Genomic DNA, 22,202 nt, shown 5'->3' with positions numbered 1-22,202 from the left:
AGTATACAGGACAGCAGAGAATCTCTTGCTACAGAGATCAAGGGACTAAGGAACAGTCACGAGGAGCTGAAAAACGCTTTAAACGAAATGCATAACAAAATGGAAACCACCACAGCTCGGCTTGAAGAGGCAGAGGAGAGAATAGGTGAACTAGAAGATAAAGTTATGGAAAAAGAGGAAGCTGAGAAAAAGAGAGATAAAAAAATCCAGGAGTATGAGGGGAAAATTAGAGAATTAAGTGATACACTAAAAAGAAATAATATATGCATAATTGGTATCCCAGAGGAGGAAGAGAGAGGGAAAGGTGCTGAAGGGGTACTTGAAGAAATCATAGCTGAGAACTTCCCTGAACTGGGGAAGGAAAAAGGCATTGAAATCCAAGAGGCACAGAGAACTCCCTTCAGACGTAACTTGAATCGATCTTCTGCACGACATATCATAGTGAAACTGGCAAAATACAAGGATAAAGAGAAAATTCTGAAAGCAGCAAGGGGTAAACGTGCCCTCACATATAAAGGGAGACCTATAAGACTCGTGACTGATCTCTCTTTTGAAACTTGGCAGGCCAGAAAGAATTGGCAAGAGATTTTCAGGGTGCTAGACAGAAAAAATATGCAGCCAAGAATCCTTTATCCAGCAAGTCTGTCATTTAGAATAGAAGGAGAGATAAAGGTCTTCCCAAACAAACAAAAACTGAAGGAATTTGTCACCACTAAACCAGCCCTACAAGAGATCCTAAGGGGGACCCTGTGAGACAAAGTCCCAGAGACATCACTATAAGCATAAAACATACAGACATCACAATGACTCTAAACCCGTATCTTTCTATAATAACACTGAATGTAAATGGATTAAATGCGCCAACCAAAAGACATAGGGTATCAGAATGGATAAAAAAACAAGACCCATCTATTTGCTGTCTACAAGAGACTCATTTTAGACCTGAGGACACCTTTAGATTGAGAGTGAGGGGATGGAGAACTATTTATCATGCGACTGGAAGCCAAAAGAAAGCTGGAGTAGCCATACTTATATCAGACAAACTAGACTTTAAATTAAAGGCTGTAACAAGAGATGAAGAAGGACATTATATAATAGTTACAGGGTCTATCCATCAGGAAGAGCTAACAATTATCAATGTCTATGCACCGAATACCGGAGCCCCCAAATATATAAAACAATTACTCATAAACATAAGCAACCTTATTGATAAGAATGTGGTAATTGCAGGGGACTTTAATACACCACTTACAGAAATGGATAGATCATCTAGACACACGGTCAATAAAGAAACAAGGGCCCTGAATGAGACATTGGATGAGATGGACTTGACAGATATATTTAGAACTCTGCATCCCAAAGCAACAGAATATACTTTCTTCTCGAGTGCACATGGAACATTCTCCAAGATAGATCATATACTGGGTCACAAAACAGCCCTTCATAAGTTTACAAGAATTGAAATTATACCATGCTTACTTTCAGACCACAATGCCATGAAGCTTGAAATCAACCACAGGAAAAAGTCTGGAAAACCTCCAAAAGCATGGAGGTTAAAGAACACCCTACTAACGAATGAGTGGGTCAACCAGGCAATTAGAGAAGAAATTAAAAAATATATGGAAACAAACGAAAATGAAAATACAACAATCCAAACGCTTTGGGACGCAGCAAAGGCAGTCCTGAGAGGAAAATACATTGCAATCCAGGCCTATCTCAAGAAACAAGAAAAATCCCAAATACAAAATCTAACAGCACACCTAAAGGAACTAGAAGCAGAACAGCAAAGGCAGCCTAAGCCCAGCAGAAGAAGAGAAATAATAAAGATCAGAGCAGAAATAAACAATATAGAAACTAAAAAAACTGTAGAGCAGATCAACGAAACCAAGAGTTGGTTTTTTGAAAAAATAAACAAAATTGACAAACCTCTAGCCAGGCTTCTCAAAAAGAAAAGGGAGATGACCCAAATAGATAAAATCATGAATGAAAATGGAATGATTACAACCAATCCCTCAGAGATACAAACAATTATCAGGGAATACTATGAAAACTTATATGCCAACAAATTGGACAACCTAGAAGAAATGGACGAATTCCTGAACACCCACACGCTTCCAAAACTCAATCAGGAGGAAATAGAAAGCTTGAACAGACCCATAACCAGCGAAGAAATTGAATCGGTTATCAAAAATCTCCCAACAAATAAGAGTCCAGGACCAGATGGCTTCCCAGGGGAGTTCTACCAGACGTTTAAAGCAGAGATAATACCTATCCTTCTCAAGCTATTCCAAGAAATAGAAAGGGAAGGAAAACTTCCAGACTCATTCTATGAAGCCAGTATTACTTTGATTCCTAAACCAGACAGAGACCCAGTAAAAAAAGAGAACTACAGGCCAATATCCCTGATGAATATGGATGCAAAAATTCTCAATAAGATACTAGCAAATCGAATTCAACGGCATATAAAAAGAATTATTCACCATGATCAAGTGGGATTCATTCCTGGGATGCAGGGCTGGTTCAACATTCGCAAATCAATCAACGTGATACATCACATTAACAAAAAAAGAGAGAAGAACCATATGATCCTGTCAATCGATGCAGAAAAGGCCTTCGACAAAATCCAGCACCCTTTCTTAATAAAAACCCTTGAGAAAGTCGGGATAGAAGGAACATACTTAAAGATCATAAAAGCCATTTATGAAAAGCCCACAGCTAACATCATCCTCAACGGGGAAAAACTGAAAGCTTTTTCCCTGAGATCAGGAACACGACAAGGATGCCCACTCTCACCGCTGCTGTTTAACATAGTGCTGGAAGTTCTAGCATCAGCAATCAGACAACAAAAGGAAATCAAAGGCATCAAAATTGGCAAAGATGAAGTCAAGCTTTCGCTTTTTGCAGATGACATGATATTATACATGGAAAATCCGATAGACTCCACCAAAAGTCTGCTAGAACTGATACAGGAATTCAGCAAAGTTGCAGGATACAAAATCAATGTACAGAAATCAGTTGCATTCTTATACACTAACAATGAAGCAACAGAAAGACAAATAAAGAAACTGATCCCATTCACAATTGCACCAAGAAGCATGAAATACCTAGGAATAAATCTAACCAAAGATGTAAAGGATCTGTATGCTGAAAACTATAGAAAGCTTCTGAAGGAAATTGAAGAAGATTTAAAGAAATGGAAAGACATTCCCTGCTCATGGATTGGAAAAATAAATATTGTCAAAATGTCAATACTACCCAAAGCTATCTACACATTCAATGCAATCCCAATCAAAATTGCACCAGCATTCTTCTCGAAACTAGAACAAGCAATCCTAAAATTCATATGGAACCACAAAAGGCCCCGAATAGCCAAAGGAATTTTGAAGAAGAAGACCAAAGCAGGAGGCATCACAATCCCAGACTTTAGCCTCTACTACAAAGCTGTCATCATCAAGACAGCATGGTATTGGCACCAAAACAGACACATAGACCAATGGAATAGAATAGAAACCCCAGAACTAGACCCACAAACGTATGGCCAACTAATCTTTGACAAAGCAGGAAAGAACATCCAATGGAAAAAAGACAGCCTCTTTAACAAATGGTGCTGGGAGAACTGGACAGCAACATGCAGAAGGTTGAAACTAGACCACTTTCTCACACCATTCACAAAAATAAACTCAAAATGGATAAAGGACCTAAATGTGAGACAGGAAACCATCAAAACCTTAGAGGAGAAAGCAGGAAAAGACCTCTCTGACCTCAGCCGTAGCAATCTCTTACTCGACACATCCCCAAAGGCAAGGGAATTAAAAGCAAAAGTGAATTACTGGGACCTTATGAAGATAAAAAGCTTCTGCACAGCAAAGGAAACAACCAACAAAACTAAAAGGCAACCAACGGAATGGGAAAAGATATTCGCAAATGACATATCAGACAAAGGGCTAGTATCCAAAATCTATAAAGAGCTCACCAAACTCCACACCCGAAAAACAAATAACCCAGTGAAGAAATGGGCAGAAAACATGAATAGACACTTCTCTAAAGAAGACATCCGGATGGCCAACAGGCACATGAAAAGATGTTCAGCGTCGCTCCTTATCAGGGAAATACAAATCAAAACCACACTCAGGTATCACCTCACGCCAGTCAGAGTGGCCAAAATGAACAAATCAGGAGACTATAGATGCTGGAGAGGATGTGGAGAAACGGGAACCCTCTTGCACTGTTGGTGGGAATGCAAATTGGTGCAGCCGCTCTGGAAAGCAGTGTGGAGGTTCCTCAGAAAATTAAAAATAGACCTACCCTATGACCCAGCAATAGCACTGCTAGGAATTTATCCAAGGGATACAGGAGCACTGATGCATAGGGCCACTTGTACCCCAATGTTCATAGCAGCACTCTCAACAATAGCCAAATTATGGAAAGAGCCTAAATGTCCATCAACTGATGAATGGATAAAGAAATTGTGGTTTATATACACAATGGAATATTACATGGCAATGAGAAAAAATGAAATATGGCCTTTTGTAGCAACGTGGATGGAACTGGAGAATGTGATGCTAAGTGAAATAAGCCATACAGAGAAAGACAGATACCATATGGTTTCACTCTTATGTGGATCCTGAGAAACTGAACAGGAACCCATGGGGGAGGGGAAGGAAAAAAAAAAAAAAAAAAAAGAGGTTAGAATGGGAGAGAGCCAAAGCATAAGAGACTGTTAAAAACTGAGAACAAACTGAGGGTTGATGGGGGGTGGGAGGGAGGAGAGGGTGGGTGATGGGTATTGAGGAGGGCACCTTTTGGGATGAGCACTGGGTGATGTATGGAAACCAATTTGTCAATAAATTTCAGAAAAAAAAAAAAAACTTCTGATGATAAAAAAAAAAAAAAAAAAAAGAGTCGGATGCTCAAACAACTGAGCCACACAGGTGCCCCAGACCATTCTTTATTATATGTATATGTAGCCAGGTTACTCCATTGCTTAAATCCTTATGCTTGCAAGGTAAATTCTCAAATCTTTGCCCTGATTTATGAGGACTTAAGATCACCTGGCCCCTGCCTCTTCCCAGTCCTGTCTTCCAACACTCCTCTCATTGAACCCAATGTTTCTAAATCTGCTTTACAGATTCTGGTGACCTTCCGACACCTGCTTAAGCTCCCTCATTGCATGAGGAAGCTCATGACCCATAGAGGAGGTCAGATGAAAACACTTTCTTAACCTGTCAACACATCTAGGTTGGTCATAAGGGACTGGCACTGGGGTGTGGATTTGAACCTTGTAAAGATTTGAACATTCCAAATGATATACACACTTATGATATTACCTTTTCTAAGTGACTAATTCTCATTCAACAGAAAACATCAATTTTATATTTCATGTAAAAAATAGGAGCTGGAAAAGGATGATTACTCTGGAAGTTAGAAAAGATTTAAGGAGATTTTATTTGTAGGACTCTAAACCACGGTGGTGACCATTGACCAACCACAATTCTGGGGGGGGTCTAATAGAAGGGTCTTAGAGCTGGAATCAGACAGACTTGTATCTGGTTCTGCCATTTACCAGACATGTACCATTGGCAAGTCACTGGAACTTTCTGAATTCTGTTTCCTCATTTATAAAAAGGGGATGACAATCCATACATTGCATGATTGTACTGAGAACTAAAGGAGATAAAAGATGTGAATGGGCCCATCACATGTTAAGGTCTTAATGATCATAGTTATTAATCAATCTAATCAAAGACAAAGACTAGACTTTTGGGATAGAATAGATCTTTCTTCCTGTTCTTATTTGGGCATTTGGATCTGGAAGTGAAGGCAGTTCAATATAATTTGAACTGGTGGTAACCTGCTAGTTAATAATAGGGAGGTAGCTATCGGGGGGCATAATTGATACAGTCCAAATGCCAGAAGTGGCCTCTCTGCCCCCTTAAGATCTAACTGCAATGGACTCGAACCTCAATTTTTACATTTTATAATCCTTATATGTTCTAAGTCTTCCTGGAAATTTTTGTAAATTCTACGAGGACTGTGTTCTTATAGTCTCTGCCTCTAGTCTCCTTTTTCAACTCAGGAAAACAAAGCCCATTGCACAATTTCCCTGCTTACTCATCCTCAGTATGCCCCTGTCTCAGAAAGCATTCCTGAGTTCCAAAGTCTCGAGAGTCACAGAAAGCAGTTACATCATATGTATGACAAACAGCATATCACATTTTATACATTCTAGAACTTAAACACTCTGTCCATCTGTTATGGGAGGGTTTTTTCTCAGCTTTCACCCATGTAGCACCTACCCTTACGCTGATTTTCGTACTCATCTTTTTCCTTTCCCCCTTCAAGTTCTCTTTATTGCCTCTCCCTTCCATTTTGCCAAGTGAATTCTAAATTCTCCTCCCTTTCCTACCCAGAGCAATTTAGTATTACCCGTTCTCCTCCTACGCTTACATACCCACACTCCTCAAGGCCCCAAGTAGACAAAAGATCTTTGTACATTAGGGTCAATCCTTCTTGGGAGGCAATTGTGGCTAAAAATAGCATTTTTTTTCTGGTATAATAACCACAGTGTTTCCTCTTTATTGAGTGCTTACTATGTGCCTGGCGATCTATCAAGTGCTTTCCAGTAGCAATCTCATTTTCTTTTTTTTTTTTTTTTAATTTTTTAAAAATATTTTTTAACGTTTATTTATTTTTGAGACAGAGAGAGACAGAGCATGAACGGGGGAGGGTCAGAGAGAGAGGGAGACACAGAATCTGAAACAGGCTCCAGGCTCTGAGCCGTCAGCACAGAGCCCGACGCGGGGCTCGAACTCACGGACCGCGAGATCGTGACCTGAGCCGAAGTTGGACGCTTAACCGACTGAGCCACCCAGGCGCCCCTCTCATTTTCTTATTTAGTCTTCACAATGACCCTAAGAGGTACCTCTCCTTATTGCGATTAATACAAATGAGGATGAGGTGTGTGTATCAGAAAAATTATGTAATTTGCATAAGATCACATAGCAAGCAAGTGGTGGAACAAGGATTGAAAACCAGATCTAGCTGGCCCCATGCCTGTGCTCCTTCCACTTTACTACATGGTCTTCCAGGGGAAGCAGAAAGAGAAAGTAATCAGAAGACCTGAGGCTACATAAACACAACACCATCTGTTCTCATATTGTTTCACAACTTTAAAAGAATGTGTTTATATGTTAACTCATTTTTCCTGTGAAGAATGAATCGTAATTATTATGATACCTACTTTGAAGTGAGTAAACTAGGGCCTTATGGGAGACAGGAAATGAGGGAGCAGGTCGTATAGGATATTGGATTTTGAGATCACAGAAGCACTAGTTCCAGGTTAGTAAGAAGTTCAGGGTGTGCCATGGGAGCCAGTGGCAAAAGTGATGTGAGAAGTAGACCAAGGACTGAAGGATCAAGAAATCATATGGCTACTGAAGTCAGGAAGGCAGGACAGGGGTTAATAGGGATAACCACAAATCGGCGGTTGGGATTTTCAATGCATAAGGAGCAACTAGGGGGGTCAGTGATATTTGCAATGATGAAGAGTAGAAGGTGGTATGGTTGAAGAGCAAAGGAGAAGGAATTTTTGTACAAGGGTAAATGTGGCAATGCTGACTTTTAGCTTTTGGTGTGTGGGGAGTGGGAAAGTGAGAAGTCTTCCTGCAGAGGACTACAAGAAGAGTCCTGGAAGAAGGTCAAGTTTCAACAAAGGCAAAGAAGAAAACTCACTGAAGAAGCAGAGGATGTAGGAGAGTGTATTGAGAAAGGAACAGGGTTCTAGAGGGCACAGTGGAAAGGTCTGCCAGGGAAGTGGACAGGGAGAAGGTGAGTGAAAGGGAGGAAGATGGAGAAATTCAGAAATGTGTAATGATGAGTCAGAGAGAAGTTAGACAACCAGAGGCTATCAATTGGGTGGTTTCCCATGTTGGGGAGACAAATTATAGATAGGGTCATAATAGAACTTGAGGGAAAATGGTTTTGATATCTGATTCAGACCTATAAGATTTGGGTTGGAGGAAGAATGTGGAAAAGGACAATGATTCTAAACCAAAGCTGGCAGCTGACTCCTATGACCTTGGGAAGACTTAAAGTGAAGTGCAGGTCAGGATGGGAGGTCAAATTGCCTCCTATACCTGCCTCCTCTGACAGAATTGGGGCTTCCTAATGACTAGGAAATAACATTTTCTCACTCTAATGGGGAGCCATTGAAACTTTGTTTTGTTTTAACTAGGTTGATGGTAACACGGTGACATGTAGAACAATCACTCATGGTGCTGGTATAGAGGATAAATTGGAGTGGAGGCAGGGACATCTATTAGGAGGCTGTTACATTAGCCTAGGCAAGAAGTGATGAGCCTGAACCAGGGTGAGAGCAGTGGTGATGGAGAGGAAGGGCAGGGATAGGGTATGGTAAGTGGGTTTTATTACCAGACTGATGGGATGTGGGGTGTGAAGGAGTGCATAGGGAAGAGGACAGTCCCCAGGTTTCTGACTTAGTTTCCTCCTGTAGTCAGCGGTCCAGGTTCTGCTTCTCTCCCTGGGCTTTTGTGAGGATGAAGCAGTATGACAGGAGAGTTCTTTGGAAATGGCAAAGCTGGGTACCAATCATCATCTATATTATTATCAAAACTCTCAACCACCATAGCAGTAAGTTCAGTCTATGGAACAAGACGTGACAGTTAAGATAAATCACTGTAGTCACTCAGATATCCGCGAACTCGTGGGAAGAAGCCTGGGGGGCCCAAGATACCACTAATTTCCTGCACCTGCAGGCTGCGGGGGCCCGGGGAGGAGCGAACACGGACTACGCCCCTGGGCGGGGCGTGGGTGGGGCCTGGACGCTGCCGTAGCGGAGCAGAGCTGTAGCTACAGCCTCAGCCCTAAGTAGCTGCGGTGGGCGCCAGACCCGCCCCGCACCTCCCCGCGTCGCACGGCACCGCACCGCACCTCCCTGCTCTGGGAACCCGGCTGCACATTCCGCCGCGTACAGCTAGATCTCCAGTCCCATTGCACTGCCAGGAGCGAGCCGCTCGTCCCACACCCGAAGTCCCAGGTAAGGGGCGCGGCCCGGGCGCCCCGCCCGGGGAGGATGTGGGACCGACCGGGCTAGGGGCGCTGGCGACACCGGGCGGGCGCTAACGAATGCAGGGCAGCAGAGGGGACACCGAGGAGAAGGGGCTGGGGGAGGCCGCTGAGGAGGGGGTGCCACGGCCGGGAGGGAGGCGCGTAGCTTCGGGAGCGGCGCTGAGGGTGGGGGGGAGTCTACCAGACCGTGAGGGCGGGGAGGGGAGCTCCGAGGGCAGGGGGCGGCAGGAGGTGGGAAAGGACAAGCGGCCGCTGGAGCGCAGTAGGGGCTCTCTGGGGGGAAACGCGGAGCGTTGGGGGAGGGGAGATGTAAGGAGGGACTGAGGGGCAGTGCGAGAAGAGGGTGCCAGGCAGCCGAGGAGCATGAAGCGGGAGCTGAAGCGAGGGCATTGAGGACAGCTAGGGCAAGGGGGTGGCTGGAGGTGGAGAGCTAAGGGCAGGGGACGGGATCCGCAGGGGTCGCTGTGAGCTGGAGAGGAGTGAGGGGATGAAGGGAAGGGGCGCTGGGCAAAGGGGGGGTGCTGGTCGGGGAGAGGGGAAGAGCACGAGGGGATGTGAGTGGAGCGAAAAGGATGCGGAGCCAGAGGCCAGCCTTGTGCGGCCACGGGGCATAACCGTGAGTGGGGACTGGGGGGTGGGGCTCGGAGGCGGGAATCCTGGAAGAATGGGAAGGTGGGAGGCAAAGCTGGATCTACCCGGACTGCAGAAGAAGGGTGCGGGGAGCTGGTGGAGGGAGAGGGCAGTGGCCTTGGATATGGGCAGTGGGCGCCTGAGTTCTGGCTAGGGGTGGCGGGTGGAGAGGCACTGGAATAGAGCAGGGGTCTGGCGGCTGGGAGTGGAGGAACTGTTTGAGAGCCTTGGGAAGGTTAGGGCAGTGCTGGGTGTGCTGGGTCAGGCTGGAGAGGAAGCCAGGTGTGGGTTGTGGTGTGAGGGTGAAAGGATGATGTGGCCCGTAGTGGAGTCCACAGGCACCCAGGTGCTAGCTGTGTCTCAGCTACTCAAGAAGGCTGAGGAGGGGGCGCAGTCACTGAACTTTGTTACACCAACATCTGGGATCACAGACAAGAAGATAATTTTGGAAAGAAAAATTCATCCACTGGCTCCCTCTGTTCCAGAGTCCAAATGTGGGAGGGGACTTCAGGGATGGCAGGATGGCAGCCTCTGGAAGCTAATGCAAGTGTGGAGGGGGGTGGGAGAAAGACAGGGCCTCCATCCCAACTTTCTGGAATCCAGATAGAAAGGGGTGGGGGAGGGTAAAAGGAGTGTGTGTGTACAGGTGGATGACCACGTGTTCTGTGCCTATAAAGAGAGAAAAGTCATGGAATGCCATGAAAAGCCCTGGCTATGGTAGTGGGGAAGTCCTGGCCCTGTGTTTGCCAGAGGAGACATTTTGCTAGAAGACAATGGGTAAGGGAAGCCTTTCTGGTAATGAAGAATTTAGCTAGCAGTGGAGAACAATGTGTTTCTGTCAGAGGAAACACTGTGGGAAAAGCCCAAACTCTAACATGATCTCCAGTCCACTAAATGAATCTCCAGTTTCTTTTTTTTTTTTAATTTTTTTTTTCAACGTTTATTTATTTTTGGGACAGAGAGAGACAGAGCATGAACAGGGGAGGGGCAGAGAGAGAGGGAGACACAGAATCGGAAACAGGCTCCAGGCTCCAAGCCATCAGCCCAGAGCCTGACGCGGGGCTCGAACTCACGGACCGCGAGATCGTGACCTGGCTGAAGTCGGCCGCTTAACCGACTGCGCCACCCAGGCGCCCCTGAATCTCCAGTTTCTTAAGGAATATGTTGTGAAGAGAGATACCAGTAACCTATAGAGGATGTTTTGAAGGATTTCCCTCCCTAAACTCAGAACTCCTTATAGTTCCTCTCCCTCCCTCTAGAGTACAGTACAGGTGTGGTACACAGTAGGTGTTCAGTGAATATTGATTCAGTGAAGAATTGACCTGTGCTGGTGCTCGTGCCTCAATTCACTTACCACTACCACCCCCCACCCCAGGCAAGAATTGTGAGAAGCGAGTATAACATGGGTGAAAAGAGCTTCATAAGCTATAAAGCACTGTACAAAAGAGAGAGGCCACTAATATTATGCAGGTGTGCCTATATTCTGTGCAAGATAGATTGCATTGAAAGCACTTAATAGAGTGCCTGGCATTTAGTAGGTGCTCAGTACATGGTAGCTATTATGATACTGTTTTTGTGGCTCTGAGAGACCCGGAGAAACAGTGAATAGGTGGCCTAGGCTGGGCTGGTGGTGCTGCATTGGGGAATGGTCTAAAGAAAGGTGGAATTAGAAAAGTTAGTAGAGTTTGGCTTTAGGGAGGAGGCTGGATATAATAGGATGAAGTCCACATTTGCCCAACTCCCTTTCTATTCTCACTAAATGTTCCCAATGAGAAGATGGAGTCACATTTATTGAGCACCAGCTATGTGTCACATATTACCTAGATGCTTTACCAACATTGACTATAATTTTCCCAATGATGCTTGTTTTACAAATGAGGAAACTGTGTCCTAGTTACATAAAATTTCTTGCCAGGGTCTCAGAGCTAACAAATGACAGACCTGGAAACAGAATCTAGTTTGTTTGGTTTGGAACCCCAAGCTATTTCCACTACCTAAGATGACTTGGTAGAAGAAAGTATGAAGCAGACAAAAAAAAATTTTTTAAGGGGTTTATAAAGCACTCTTCCATATAGTAGTTTTAATTCTTATAACAATTTGCCAGGAAGTCTTTTATTAACTCATTTTATAGGTGAGAAAATTGATCTGCCTAAGGTTTTACAAGTGCTGAGAGAGCCAGAGCTCAACTCAGGTGTCTCGGACACAATCTTGTTCTCTTTCCACCAAAAGAGAAGTTCATATGATCACTTGTTCATTACGTGTAATGAATTGATCTCTTGCTGGATTTTAGGGCTTTCTCCTCCTCTCTCCCCTCTTTCCTAGCTGAAGTTGGCTTCTTCCGTGGGTGCTTATTTTTGCTGCCTATCAGACTGAAAGCCTTGTTTTTCATACCAATCCTTGCAGGGGCCATTTCCTTCTTTCCCCCAGCTTGGGACTAGAGATGCCTTCCCAGATGGTCCCTGGACCTTCATCTTTATTGTTTGTCATGGAGACAGTGAGCTACCCAACTCTATCATTTATGTGACTGTCACAAAAGACAGGAAGATCTGATTGATGCTTATCTCACAAATGCGTTCTGCACTCGCTGCTGTGCAGTGAGTGACCTGTCTGCTCATATCTGCCTCAGGCGGTTGCCTGCTGGGATGCTTTTTGCCTCCCTTCCAACTGTCTAAGTAGCCCCTGCCACCTTCCTGAAAACATCTCCTTGGGGGCTTCCATCTGAATGTGCCTTGCAACTGAACCTCTCTGCCCTCTGCCTCTCCCTGTTCTCACACCACCTACTGGGAATGCTGTGCTGTGTGCACATAAACAGATGTTGATAGTACAGTATGGCAAGCACCAGGAAAGAGCTGCAGGGCGCTGGAGATGCTTCTTTACTCACGCTAAAGTTACTGAAGTTTTTAATTTCCCTAAGCCTCATCTAAACTGGGAGTCATTAAATAACAGAAGGTTTAGTCATGATACTCCAACTGACTTGCTGTGTGACCTTGGACAAATCACTTCTCTTTATAGAGCCTCATTTTATTTTTATTATTTTTATTTTTTATTCTTTTTACCTGTGCAATGAAGGGAAGTGGATCATATCAGGAATTGAAACTAGTTTTTAGTCTTGTCTCACTCCTTGTGGCAGGCATAGCTCGTAAAGGCAGGCACTTTTCCCGCTGATTCTCCAGGAGGCCCCATGTGTTTTTCTCAACACAGTGTATGATGCACATTTATATGCATTCTCTTATTTAAAATTCACAGCAGCTTTCTGAGGTAGGTAATATTTTCATATCATAGATGAGGATAATGAGGCTCAGAGTTTAAGTGACTTGCCCAAGTTCATACATTGAGTTATGGGAAAGTTGGGACCAGGAGTCAGGGTTTTTGTTATGGTAAAGCTGCCACACCCAAATCTCTTCTTATTCCAAAAATCTAAGTGTGTAAACAGCTGCCTCAGAAAAAACGAAGATGACTTTTACATTAATAGTCTGGCACATGGCAAATGCTCAGTAAATGTTTATCAAAAGGAGTAACATAGGGTGCCTGGGTGGCTCAGTCAGTTAAGCATTTGACTTTGGCTCAGGTTCTGATCTCATGGTTGGTGAGTTCAAGCCCCATATTGGGCTCTATGCTGACGGCTCAGAGCTTGGAGCCTGCTTCAGAATCTGTGTCTTCCTCTCTCTCTGCCCCTCCCCCTTTTGTGCTCCGTCTCTCTCTCTCTCAAAAATAAACATTAAATAATAATAATAATAATAGGGACGCCTGGGTGGTTCGGTTGGTTAAGCATCCGACTTCGGCTCAGGTCATGATCTCACGGTCGGCTCAGGTCATGATCTCACGGTCCCGGTCTGTGAGTTCGAGCCCCGCGTCGGGCTCTGTGCATACGGCTCAGAGCCTGGAGCCTGTTTCAGATTCTGTGTCTCCCTCTCTCTCTGCCCCTCCCCTGTTCATGCTCTGTCTCTCTCTGTCTCAAAAATAAATAAACGTTAAAAAAAAAGAAAAACAATGTATATTTAAAATAATAATAATAATAATAATAATAATAATAATAATTAAGGGGTAGCATACCCTAAAGATTTGCTTTAGGTCCAGTGTTGCCAGGCTGGATAGATAAAACTCAGATGAATCCAGAAGAAGAAGCAGACAGCTAATTGTAAAACAAACTCCAATAATGTAGCCCAGATTAGGGAGAGGGCAGTTGAACAAGATCTGACTATGGAAGTGAATTAAAGGGGCCAGTGAAATAATGTTTATTGAGTACCTCTCATAGGCCAAGAAACTATGCTAGATTAATTACATATGGCAACTGCTCATTCTATATGTACCACAACTCTGTGAAGAGAGAGTATTTTCTCTATTGTAAAGTAAAAATGTTGTGACTTAGAGAGGCAGTACGACTCACCCAAAAATTCAGCTGAACAATAAATAGATCAGGGATTTTGAACTCCCTATAATAATGCACAGTACTAGGTCTAGTCTCAACTGTTAATTGTAACGCCTGGGCAAATCCTCAATTTCTGGTTCTCAGTTTCTTTCTTGATTAAATAGGAATTATAATCTCTCTTCTTCCAATTTTATCTCCCAGGTTTAGAGAATAAAATAAGGTAGAGGACTTGCAGTTGAGGTAAGGATCAAATCTGTGTTTCAGTAAAGTTACTCTTTGACCAGCAGTCCCATTTTTAGGGATCTTTCTTAAGGAAGTAATAGAAAACTGAACACATATTTATGTAAATACATGACCACTTTGATTTAATTTATAATAATTAAGAATAGAAAAGTAAAGGTACAATATTAAAGAATTGGTCATATGACACATCCATAAGATGGAATACAATGTAGTCAATTGAAATGATACTTCTGAAAAGTTTTAAAGGTCTCAATTGTAAATAAACTATTGTGGCTGTTAGTTTTTGAAAAAAAATGAAAAAATAGAAGTCTCAGAAAAAATATTTATGATATAATGTTAAGTGAAATATACATAGAAGTTACAAACAAGGATATATGGTATGCTGTCATTTATATATAGATAAAAAGTATAAATAGATTTCTATGTTTATATATACAAAAACTATCTCTGAAGGGTGCATAAATTGGTAACATGTTTGCCTTTGAGGAGAGGACCAGAGACTGGAAGTCGGAGTGGAACGCACTATTAACCTTTACATATTATTTATTTTTTAAGTAAAAATTAAAATAATGCCAACTACAGATGGTGATAAGATAATGCTTGCAAATAGTAAAAGTTTGAATTATTTTCAACATATGTATTACCATTTATTTATTTGTTTGTTTGTTTATTAAAGGAGATAGAAGTTTATTGAATACACTGCAAGGGAGAGGTAGGCAGGACAGCAAAGGAGAGGCTGTCTGCCCGTATTACCCTTAAAATCAACAAATAATGAGATATAATTTAAAAACAGATGGTACTTTGTTGCATAAGAAAGTAACAGAGGAAAAAAAGGCAAGGGCACCTGGGTGGCTTAGTCAGTTGAGTGTCTGACTTTTAATTTTGGCTCAGATAATGATCCCTGGGTCGTGGGATCTAGCCCACAGAGGATCTAGGCCTTTGTGCTGAACGTGGAGCCTGCTTAAGATTCCCTCTCTTTCTCTCTCTCTCTCCCTCCCTCTCTCCCTCCCTCTTCCCCTCTGCCCCACTCATGTGCACTCTCTCTCTCTCTCTAATAAGAAAGAAAGAAAAGAATAAAGAAAATAAGGGAGAGAATACACTTAACTGTTAATGATGGCTGTTTCTGAGTAGATGGGGTATCTTACAATGTAAAACTTTCTGTTTTACACTCTTGTGTTCTTTTCTTTTTTCTTTTTATTTATATATTTATTTATTTTGAGAGAGTGCAAGCATGAGCTGGGAAGGAGCAGAGAGAGAGGAAGAGAGAGAGAATCCCAAGCAGGCTCTGTGCTGCAAGTACAGAGCCTGACTTGGGGCTCGAACTTACAAATCATGAGATCATGACCTGAGCTGAATGAAATCAAGAGTCAGACGCTTAACTGAACCACTCAGGCACCCCTCTTGTGTTCTTTTCTAATTTTTTATAGTGAATTTATACTTTCAAAGCAAAAATTCTGTCTTGTAAACAAACAATAATGACTGGCAGCAGAGTGGAGGATGGTGTGAGGTTGTTGTGGTTGCTTCCCTTGTTTTAGGTAGGAAAAAAAGCATAATTCCTTTGAATTGCCAATTCTGGAAACAGGCTCTCCATCTGGTACCATGAAAAGCTGAAAAGTTAGGGCTATGAGACAGTTTAAGCAAGCAATGGCATCCTCCCCTCTAATCTCACTTTCTTCTTCCGTGTAAATGCTCCAGGTGTCCTGGGCACGTTCCACACCCACTAGTGAGTGTTGATCTGGGGCAGATTGATTATGGGAGTGGGGCCAAGGGTCTCAGATAAGGGCTTGAGAGCTGGGAGAAAAGAGAAAGGAAGAACAGAGGCCACCAGAGGCTAGTGGTGGCATATTTAAGAAAGTATTATTAAAGGGCTGCTATTAGGGGCACCTGGGTGGCTCAATCGGTTAGGCATCCAATTTCGGCTCAGGTCATGAATTCGTGAATTCGAGCCCCACACCTGGCTCTGTGCTGACAGCTTGGAGCCTGGAGCCTGCTTCGGATTCTGTCTGTCTGTCTGTCTCTCTGTCTCTCTCTCTCTGCCTCTACCCTGCTCGCATTCTGTCTCTGTCTGGCAAAAATAAATAAACATTAAAAAAAGTTTCAAAGGACTGCTAATAATCCCATATATTTCTTTGACCTTTCTTCAAGAGAGCTTTAAACCTTCTACGTTTGTCAGTTCCTTGTCCTTACAGCTCACCTGAGAGGCCCATAGACTTAAACCCACCAGCCAAACTCTCTTTCTTTTCCTTTGAAGAACAAAACCAGGAATTCCCAAAGAGAGTGACACCCTGGACATTATCTCATGTTAGGGCTGTGTTCCCACCCTCCTTTGACCACTTATACAGCCTGCCCAAGAACCCAGTGCTGAGCATAAGGGGTGACTGCAGGTAGAGAAGTAGGGTACTTACTTATTCCAATAGGACTATGGGACCAAGTGCTGGATTATGGGGTTCAGATCCAAAGTGTTCTAGGAAAAGAGAGGATGGTGGCAGGTGTGAGGGAGCTGGGGTCTCAGGGAAGGCCTGGCACCTAAATAAATACTTGCTGATGAGTATATGGATGAGTGAGCAAATGAACAAATAAATAAACAAAGGATCTGGGCTTTAAAGGATTTGGAATAATAATAACTCATGTTCACAGCTGTGAGAGCTTTATCAGTTTATTAAGGTCTTCCTCAGTGTTATCTCATTTGTGTCCTATAACAGCCCTGTAGGAAAAGCAGGGCAGAAATTGTCCTCTCCATTTTCCAGATGATGAGATTGAGTCCCAGAGTGATGAGTGACTTTTATTAATCCAGCACACATTTACTGAGTGCTGATTATGTACGAGTACTTATGCTAGAAGCTAGAGATGCAGAAATGAAGTACATTAAGTCCAAGATGCTTGGTCTAAAGGAGGAGCTGGAATAGTAAACAGTTTCTAAATGACACCAGTGCTGTTAGTGTGGTCTGGGGGCATAGAAGCAGGAGTGCGTGCCTTTATCATGCACAACGGAAGGTGAGATTTCATTTGGATCTATAAGGATGAATAGGAGTTTATTAAGAGTCTTGTAAACAGAAAGAATACATGTCTAAAGGGATAAAGCAAGAAATAACATGGCTTAAAGTGTATAATTTGGTATAAAAGTGGCACTGGTTGGTAGAGAGAAAGCCTAGAAGAAGATCAAGTTTATTTTTTGGTAAGTTGGTTCTTTGGGCTTGATTTTTAGAGTTGTGGGGAGCCATGAAAGTTTTTAAAAAATTTTTTAATGTTTATTTATTTTTGAGAGAGAGGGAGAGACAGAGCGTGAGCAGGGGAGGGGCAGAGAGAGAGGGAGACACAGAATCCGAAGCAGGCTCCAGGCTCTGAGCTGTCAGCACAGAGCCTGACACGGGACTCCAACTCACGAACTGTGAGATTATGACCTGAGCCGAAGTCAGACGCTCAGCTGACTGAGCCACCCAGGCGCCCCTTTGAAAGTTTTTGAAACAAGGGAATGATAGCTCCATGCTGGGCCTTTCCTGGAATATTCATATGTTTACTGTTTTGACTTTTTCTTTTCAAAACTCAGCTCAGGAGCTGCCTCCTACAAGAGACTCTTCCTGACCACCATGCCTCTAGGTTGGGTTAGATGTTAGATGTTTCTTGTGGGCTTCCTGGGCCAATCCTTCCCTCTGTCCTATCACTTATCTACTGCCTTGTTACCCTGTGTTTACATGCTTTTCTACTCTAATCTGTGGCCACTCAGAGGTTATAGCACCATGTCTGATTCATATTTGTATTCCCCATACCCAGCACAAGGCTTGACCCAGAGCAACGTGCTCAGTAAATATTTGCTGAAAGAATGAATGGGAGGAACCGGGTTCCACCCCAGTCCTGAGACAACATTTGGAGCAGGTGTAGTACTGGGGTGATTCTATGGTGTGTGTGTTTCTTCAGTGATGCTTGGGTGGAGAGAGTGTATGTGAATGGTGGAGTAACCATTAAAGATTGGTGACACTGGAGGTGTGTTCCTCCTGAGTGACCACAGGTCTTTCCTATAGATGGCTTCTGTGACTGATGGTAAAGCCGGAGTCAAAGATGCTTCTGACCAGAATTTTGACTACATGTTCAAACTGCTCATCATTGGCAACAGCAGTGTTGGCAAAACCTCCTTCCTCTTCCGCTATGCCGATGACACCTTTACCCCAGCCTTTGTCAGCACTGTGGGCATCGACTTCAAGGTGAAGACAGTCTACCGCCATGAGAAGCGAGTGAAGCTGCAGATCTGGGTGAGTCCTGAGCATCTTGCGCAGGATTGTCTTGGGGGGTGATTGGTCTGCTAGTACAAGAGCTGGGAGGCAGGCCAGTCTGGAACTTCTGGGTCTTATGGCATCAAGCACCAGTGCTGTTGAAGGCCTGGCCCCTGGACTGCCCCTTGCTGCTTTGATAGAAGTTTGCTCGCTTCTGGGGCCTCAGTTGTTTCTGCTACTTAACTTTCTAAGAGGCTTTATCCTGCCTATACAAATGAATGACCAAGAATTTGGGCTTTGGGGTTAGAAATTTGGATTCAACTTCCAGTTCTGCCACTTATTAGTTATGGAATCTTAACTAAATATTTATCTTCTCTAGGCCACCCTTTCCTCTTTGGGGGTGTAGCATCGACATCATAGGGCTGTTGGTGCTTAGCATACTTTGTGGAATGCAGTAAATGCACTGTAAATGTTAGCTCCTGTGTCCATAATCTATTACTGTGTAATAAATCACTTCAAAACTTGATGGCTTAAAATAACAGTAATTAATTATTACACAGTTTCTGTGGATGAAACATTTGGGGGTGGCTTGGTTTCTGTCTTGTTGCGTCTTATGAGGTTGCAGTCAGATATTGGCTTGGGTTGTCATCTGAAGGCTTGAATGGGGCTAGAGGATCCCATTCCGAAGTGGCTTACTCATGTATCAGGTATTGGCTATTAGCAGGAGGCCTTAGTTCTTTCCCATGTGGTTCTCTCCATGGAGTTGTGTAAGTGCCTTCATGGCATGGCATCTGGCTTCCCCCAGGAGGAAAGATCCAAGAAAGCAGAGAGGAAGTGACAATGTCTTTTATTACTTAGCCTTAGAGTATCTTTTGGTCACTGATTCAGTGTAGGAGGAAATTACATAAGGGTATGAATCCTGGGAGGTGAGGATCATTGGGGACCACCACAGCTACTATTATTGGTATTTACCAGTGGTACTAATAAAATATATACATCTTTGAGATGATATAGCAAAATGTAGATCATATGCTTTTCAATAATGAATTATTGCCAGGATTAGATGTTTTGAAAATTAGTGATTTTTAGTATTCAAAGCATGTGTTGTTTATGATCTCTCCATTCAACCTGATACATTGTGCACATATCTTATTGGCTATATACAGTACTTTTCTTTTTATAAATTATCTCCATATGTTATTATCTTCTGATTAACCCCAAGGGACAGATATTATTTTAATTCACTCCTATTTTACAGAAGAAAAAAAGTCAGACTCAGTAATTAACTTGCCTTAAGTCAACCACACAATTGCAAAGTGGGATTCCAATTGAGGCCTTCTGATTCCAAGTTTTGTGCTCTTTTCTCTACACTGTGCATGTTAGGTCTTATAGAGCCCTTATTTCCATTTATGATAATGTTAAGTATTAATTTATATAGAGATAAAAGTTTATTTTGTTCATTTAGTCTTTGTTAAAATCACTGAGGAATTGTGAGTTATTAGAAATATGAGAAGCTAAAAAGACCACTCAGTTCGTTGGTTCTAGAAGTGTGGTCTTCAGGTCATCAGCATCAGCATTACCTGGGAATTTATTAGAAATGCAAATTCTCAGGCCCCTCCTCAGACCTACTTAAATGAGACACTTTGAGCTATGGCCTAACAATGTGTATTAATTATAACAAGCCTTCCAGGTGGTTTTGAGGCAGGCTAAAATTGAAGAACCACTTTGGTTTAACTACCATTTGGTTTAACTGTCTTATGGTGAGAATCAATAAGCATTTATTAAGTACCTATTATGTGCCAACTGCTTCCACTTGTGTAATCTGACATCCTCTTGGCAGCCAATGCACAGAGAAGTGAAAGCACAGGATATTGGGGGGTGGTGAGCAATACAGGGGAACTGGAACGAGGCTGTGAAGAGCAGGGAGGGGTACTAAGAGGGAAATTTGCTGGAGAGGCTGTTAGGCAGTGGCTTGAGGGTAAGGGAGACCTTGCACAGCAAACAGAAGTTTCTTATCATGGGCCAGAGTTTACATACCTGACGATTCTTTAGAGACCTGAAGAAACTATTAGGAGTTGTTTTTTTTTTTTTTAAATCTATAAACATAAGATAAAGGTTACTCATATTTCCTATATGGATTGACACAGATGTCTTCATTTGATCTCCACATCACGTGGTCACATATCCTACACTCAAAAAATCTTCAGGTAGGAGAAGACAGTCTGCCCTTCTAAGGGATTTGGCAGTGGTGGCTCCCTCAGTCCTTCATTTATGTTCAGTACATTGTGAACTTTTGCAGTTTCTCTGTCCCTGGTTAAGTGGATTTATTGATTATACTCCTAATTTTAACTAAATAAACCCTCACAATGGATATGTGGCTTTAAAAGAGTCCTGCGAAGAAACCTCTGCCTGAAGACTATACTAATTATAGTGAGCCCAAGTGACCATGGAAAATGGCTGAACTGATGTTTCTCAGACTCCCAGCATAAGTTCATTGTCAGCCATGTTTTGAGGTAAAATCAATGATGATCTAATTAGATCTGACATAGTCAATCACATTGCTTTTGCTAAAAAAAAAAAATTAGCAAAGAGATTTTGTGCGTCTGTGCATATGTGCCTTTCTATAGCAGAGAAAAAGTTTACTGTTCATAAATACATTAAAATGTAAAGATTTAAATATTTGTCATTTTTATGAGTTTTAACATCTTTTGTGTACAGATATAGATCTATATGTATGTGTAATCTAAATAAATATACAAATATTGTGGGTATGTGCTCACATTGTTCACATGGCCTTACTTAAAGGGTATAAATTTGGAGACCATTACCAGACCATGGGGAACCATAGAAGGGTTTTAATAAGGTCAGATTTGCATTCTAGAAAAATCCCTTCTTTCAGTTTGGAGAAAGGATGGAAATAAGGCAAAGAAACTAGTGGTTCAGGTAAGTTATAAGGGCCTGAATTAAGTGTATTAGTCTGTTTGGGCTACCGTAACAAAATACCATAGACTGGACGGCTTAAACAATAGAAATTTATTTTCTTCTAGTTCTAGAGGCTGGAAGTTCAAGATCAAGGTGCTAGCAAGGTTGATGTTTGACAAGAACTCTTCCCTTGTGTTGCAGATAGCTGCCTTCTAGCTACGTGCCCACATGGCCTTTCCTTGGTGCTTATATATGGAGAGTGAGGGAGCTCTCTGGTGTCTCTTCTTATAAGGACACTAATCCTATCAAATCAGCCACCCCGCCCCCCGCTTATGGTCTCAATTAACCTTAATCACTAACTTAGAATCCTCATCTCCAAATATAGCCACACTGGGGGGTTAGGACTCCAACCTATGAATTTTAGGAGAATGCACACATTTGGAACATAATATCATGACAGCGACAAAGTGACCAAAGGGATGGAAATGAGGAGAGAGATTTAGGACTAGAATTTACAGAATTCGATGATCAATTAATTGTTTAGGAAGAAGGAGGAACACATATCTGCTTATATATATCTGCTTACATATATTTACTTCTGTAAACAAAAGTTCTGTGATTTTTTTTTTTAAATTATGTGAGCTTTGGTAAGTCACTCTATTTCTATGAATAGATAATATCCTCAACTGTAAAAGGCTCACAGGTTTGTTGACGGGGGGTGCTACATGCGATAACATAGTATT

The 22,202-nt window shown here is 42.6% G+C and overlaps 1 protein-coding gene across 1 annotated transcript in view; it reads left to right on the top strand.

Annotated features, from left to right (window-relative positions):
• Positions 1–8,824: 8,824 nt before the first annotated feature.
• RAB3B (RAB3B, member RAS oncogene family) overlaps positions 8,825–22,202 on the top strand; it is a 69,553-nt gene continuing 56,175 nt past the window's right edge. The window contains exons 1-2 of the mRNA XM_043574944.1: positions 8,825–9,055; positions 18,349–18,576. Coding sequence (XP_043430879.1) covers positions 18,349–18,576 — 228 coding nt within the window. The 5' untranslated portion in view covers positions 8,825–9,055. The remainder of the gene's footprint in view (positions 9,056–18,348; positions 18,577–22,202) is intronic.

Source organism: Prionailurus bengalensis, chromosome C1, assembly GCF_016509475.1.
Source record: "Prionailurus bengalensis isolate Pbe53 chromosome C1, Fcat_Pben_1.1_paternal_pri, whole genome shotgun sequence".
NCBI classification, from domain to species: domain Eukaryota; kingdom Metazoa; phylum Chordata; class Mammalia; order Carnivora; family Felidae; genus Prionailurus; species Prionailurus bengalensis.
Note: the sequence above shows the minus strand (reverse complement) of the source record. Positions and strands in the feature narration are given on the sequence as shown.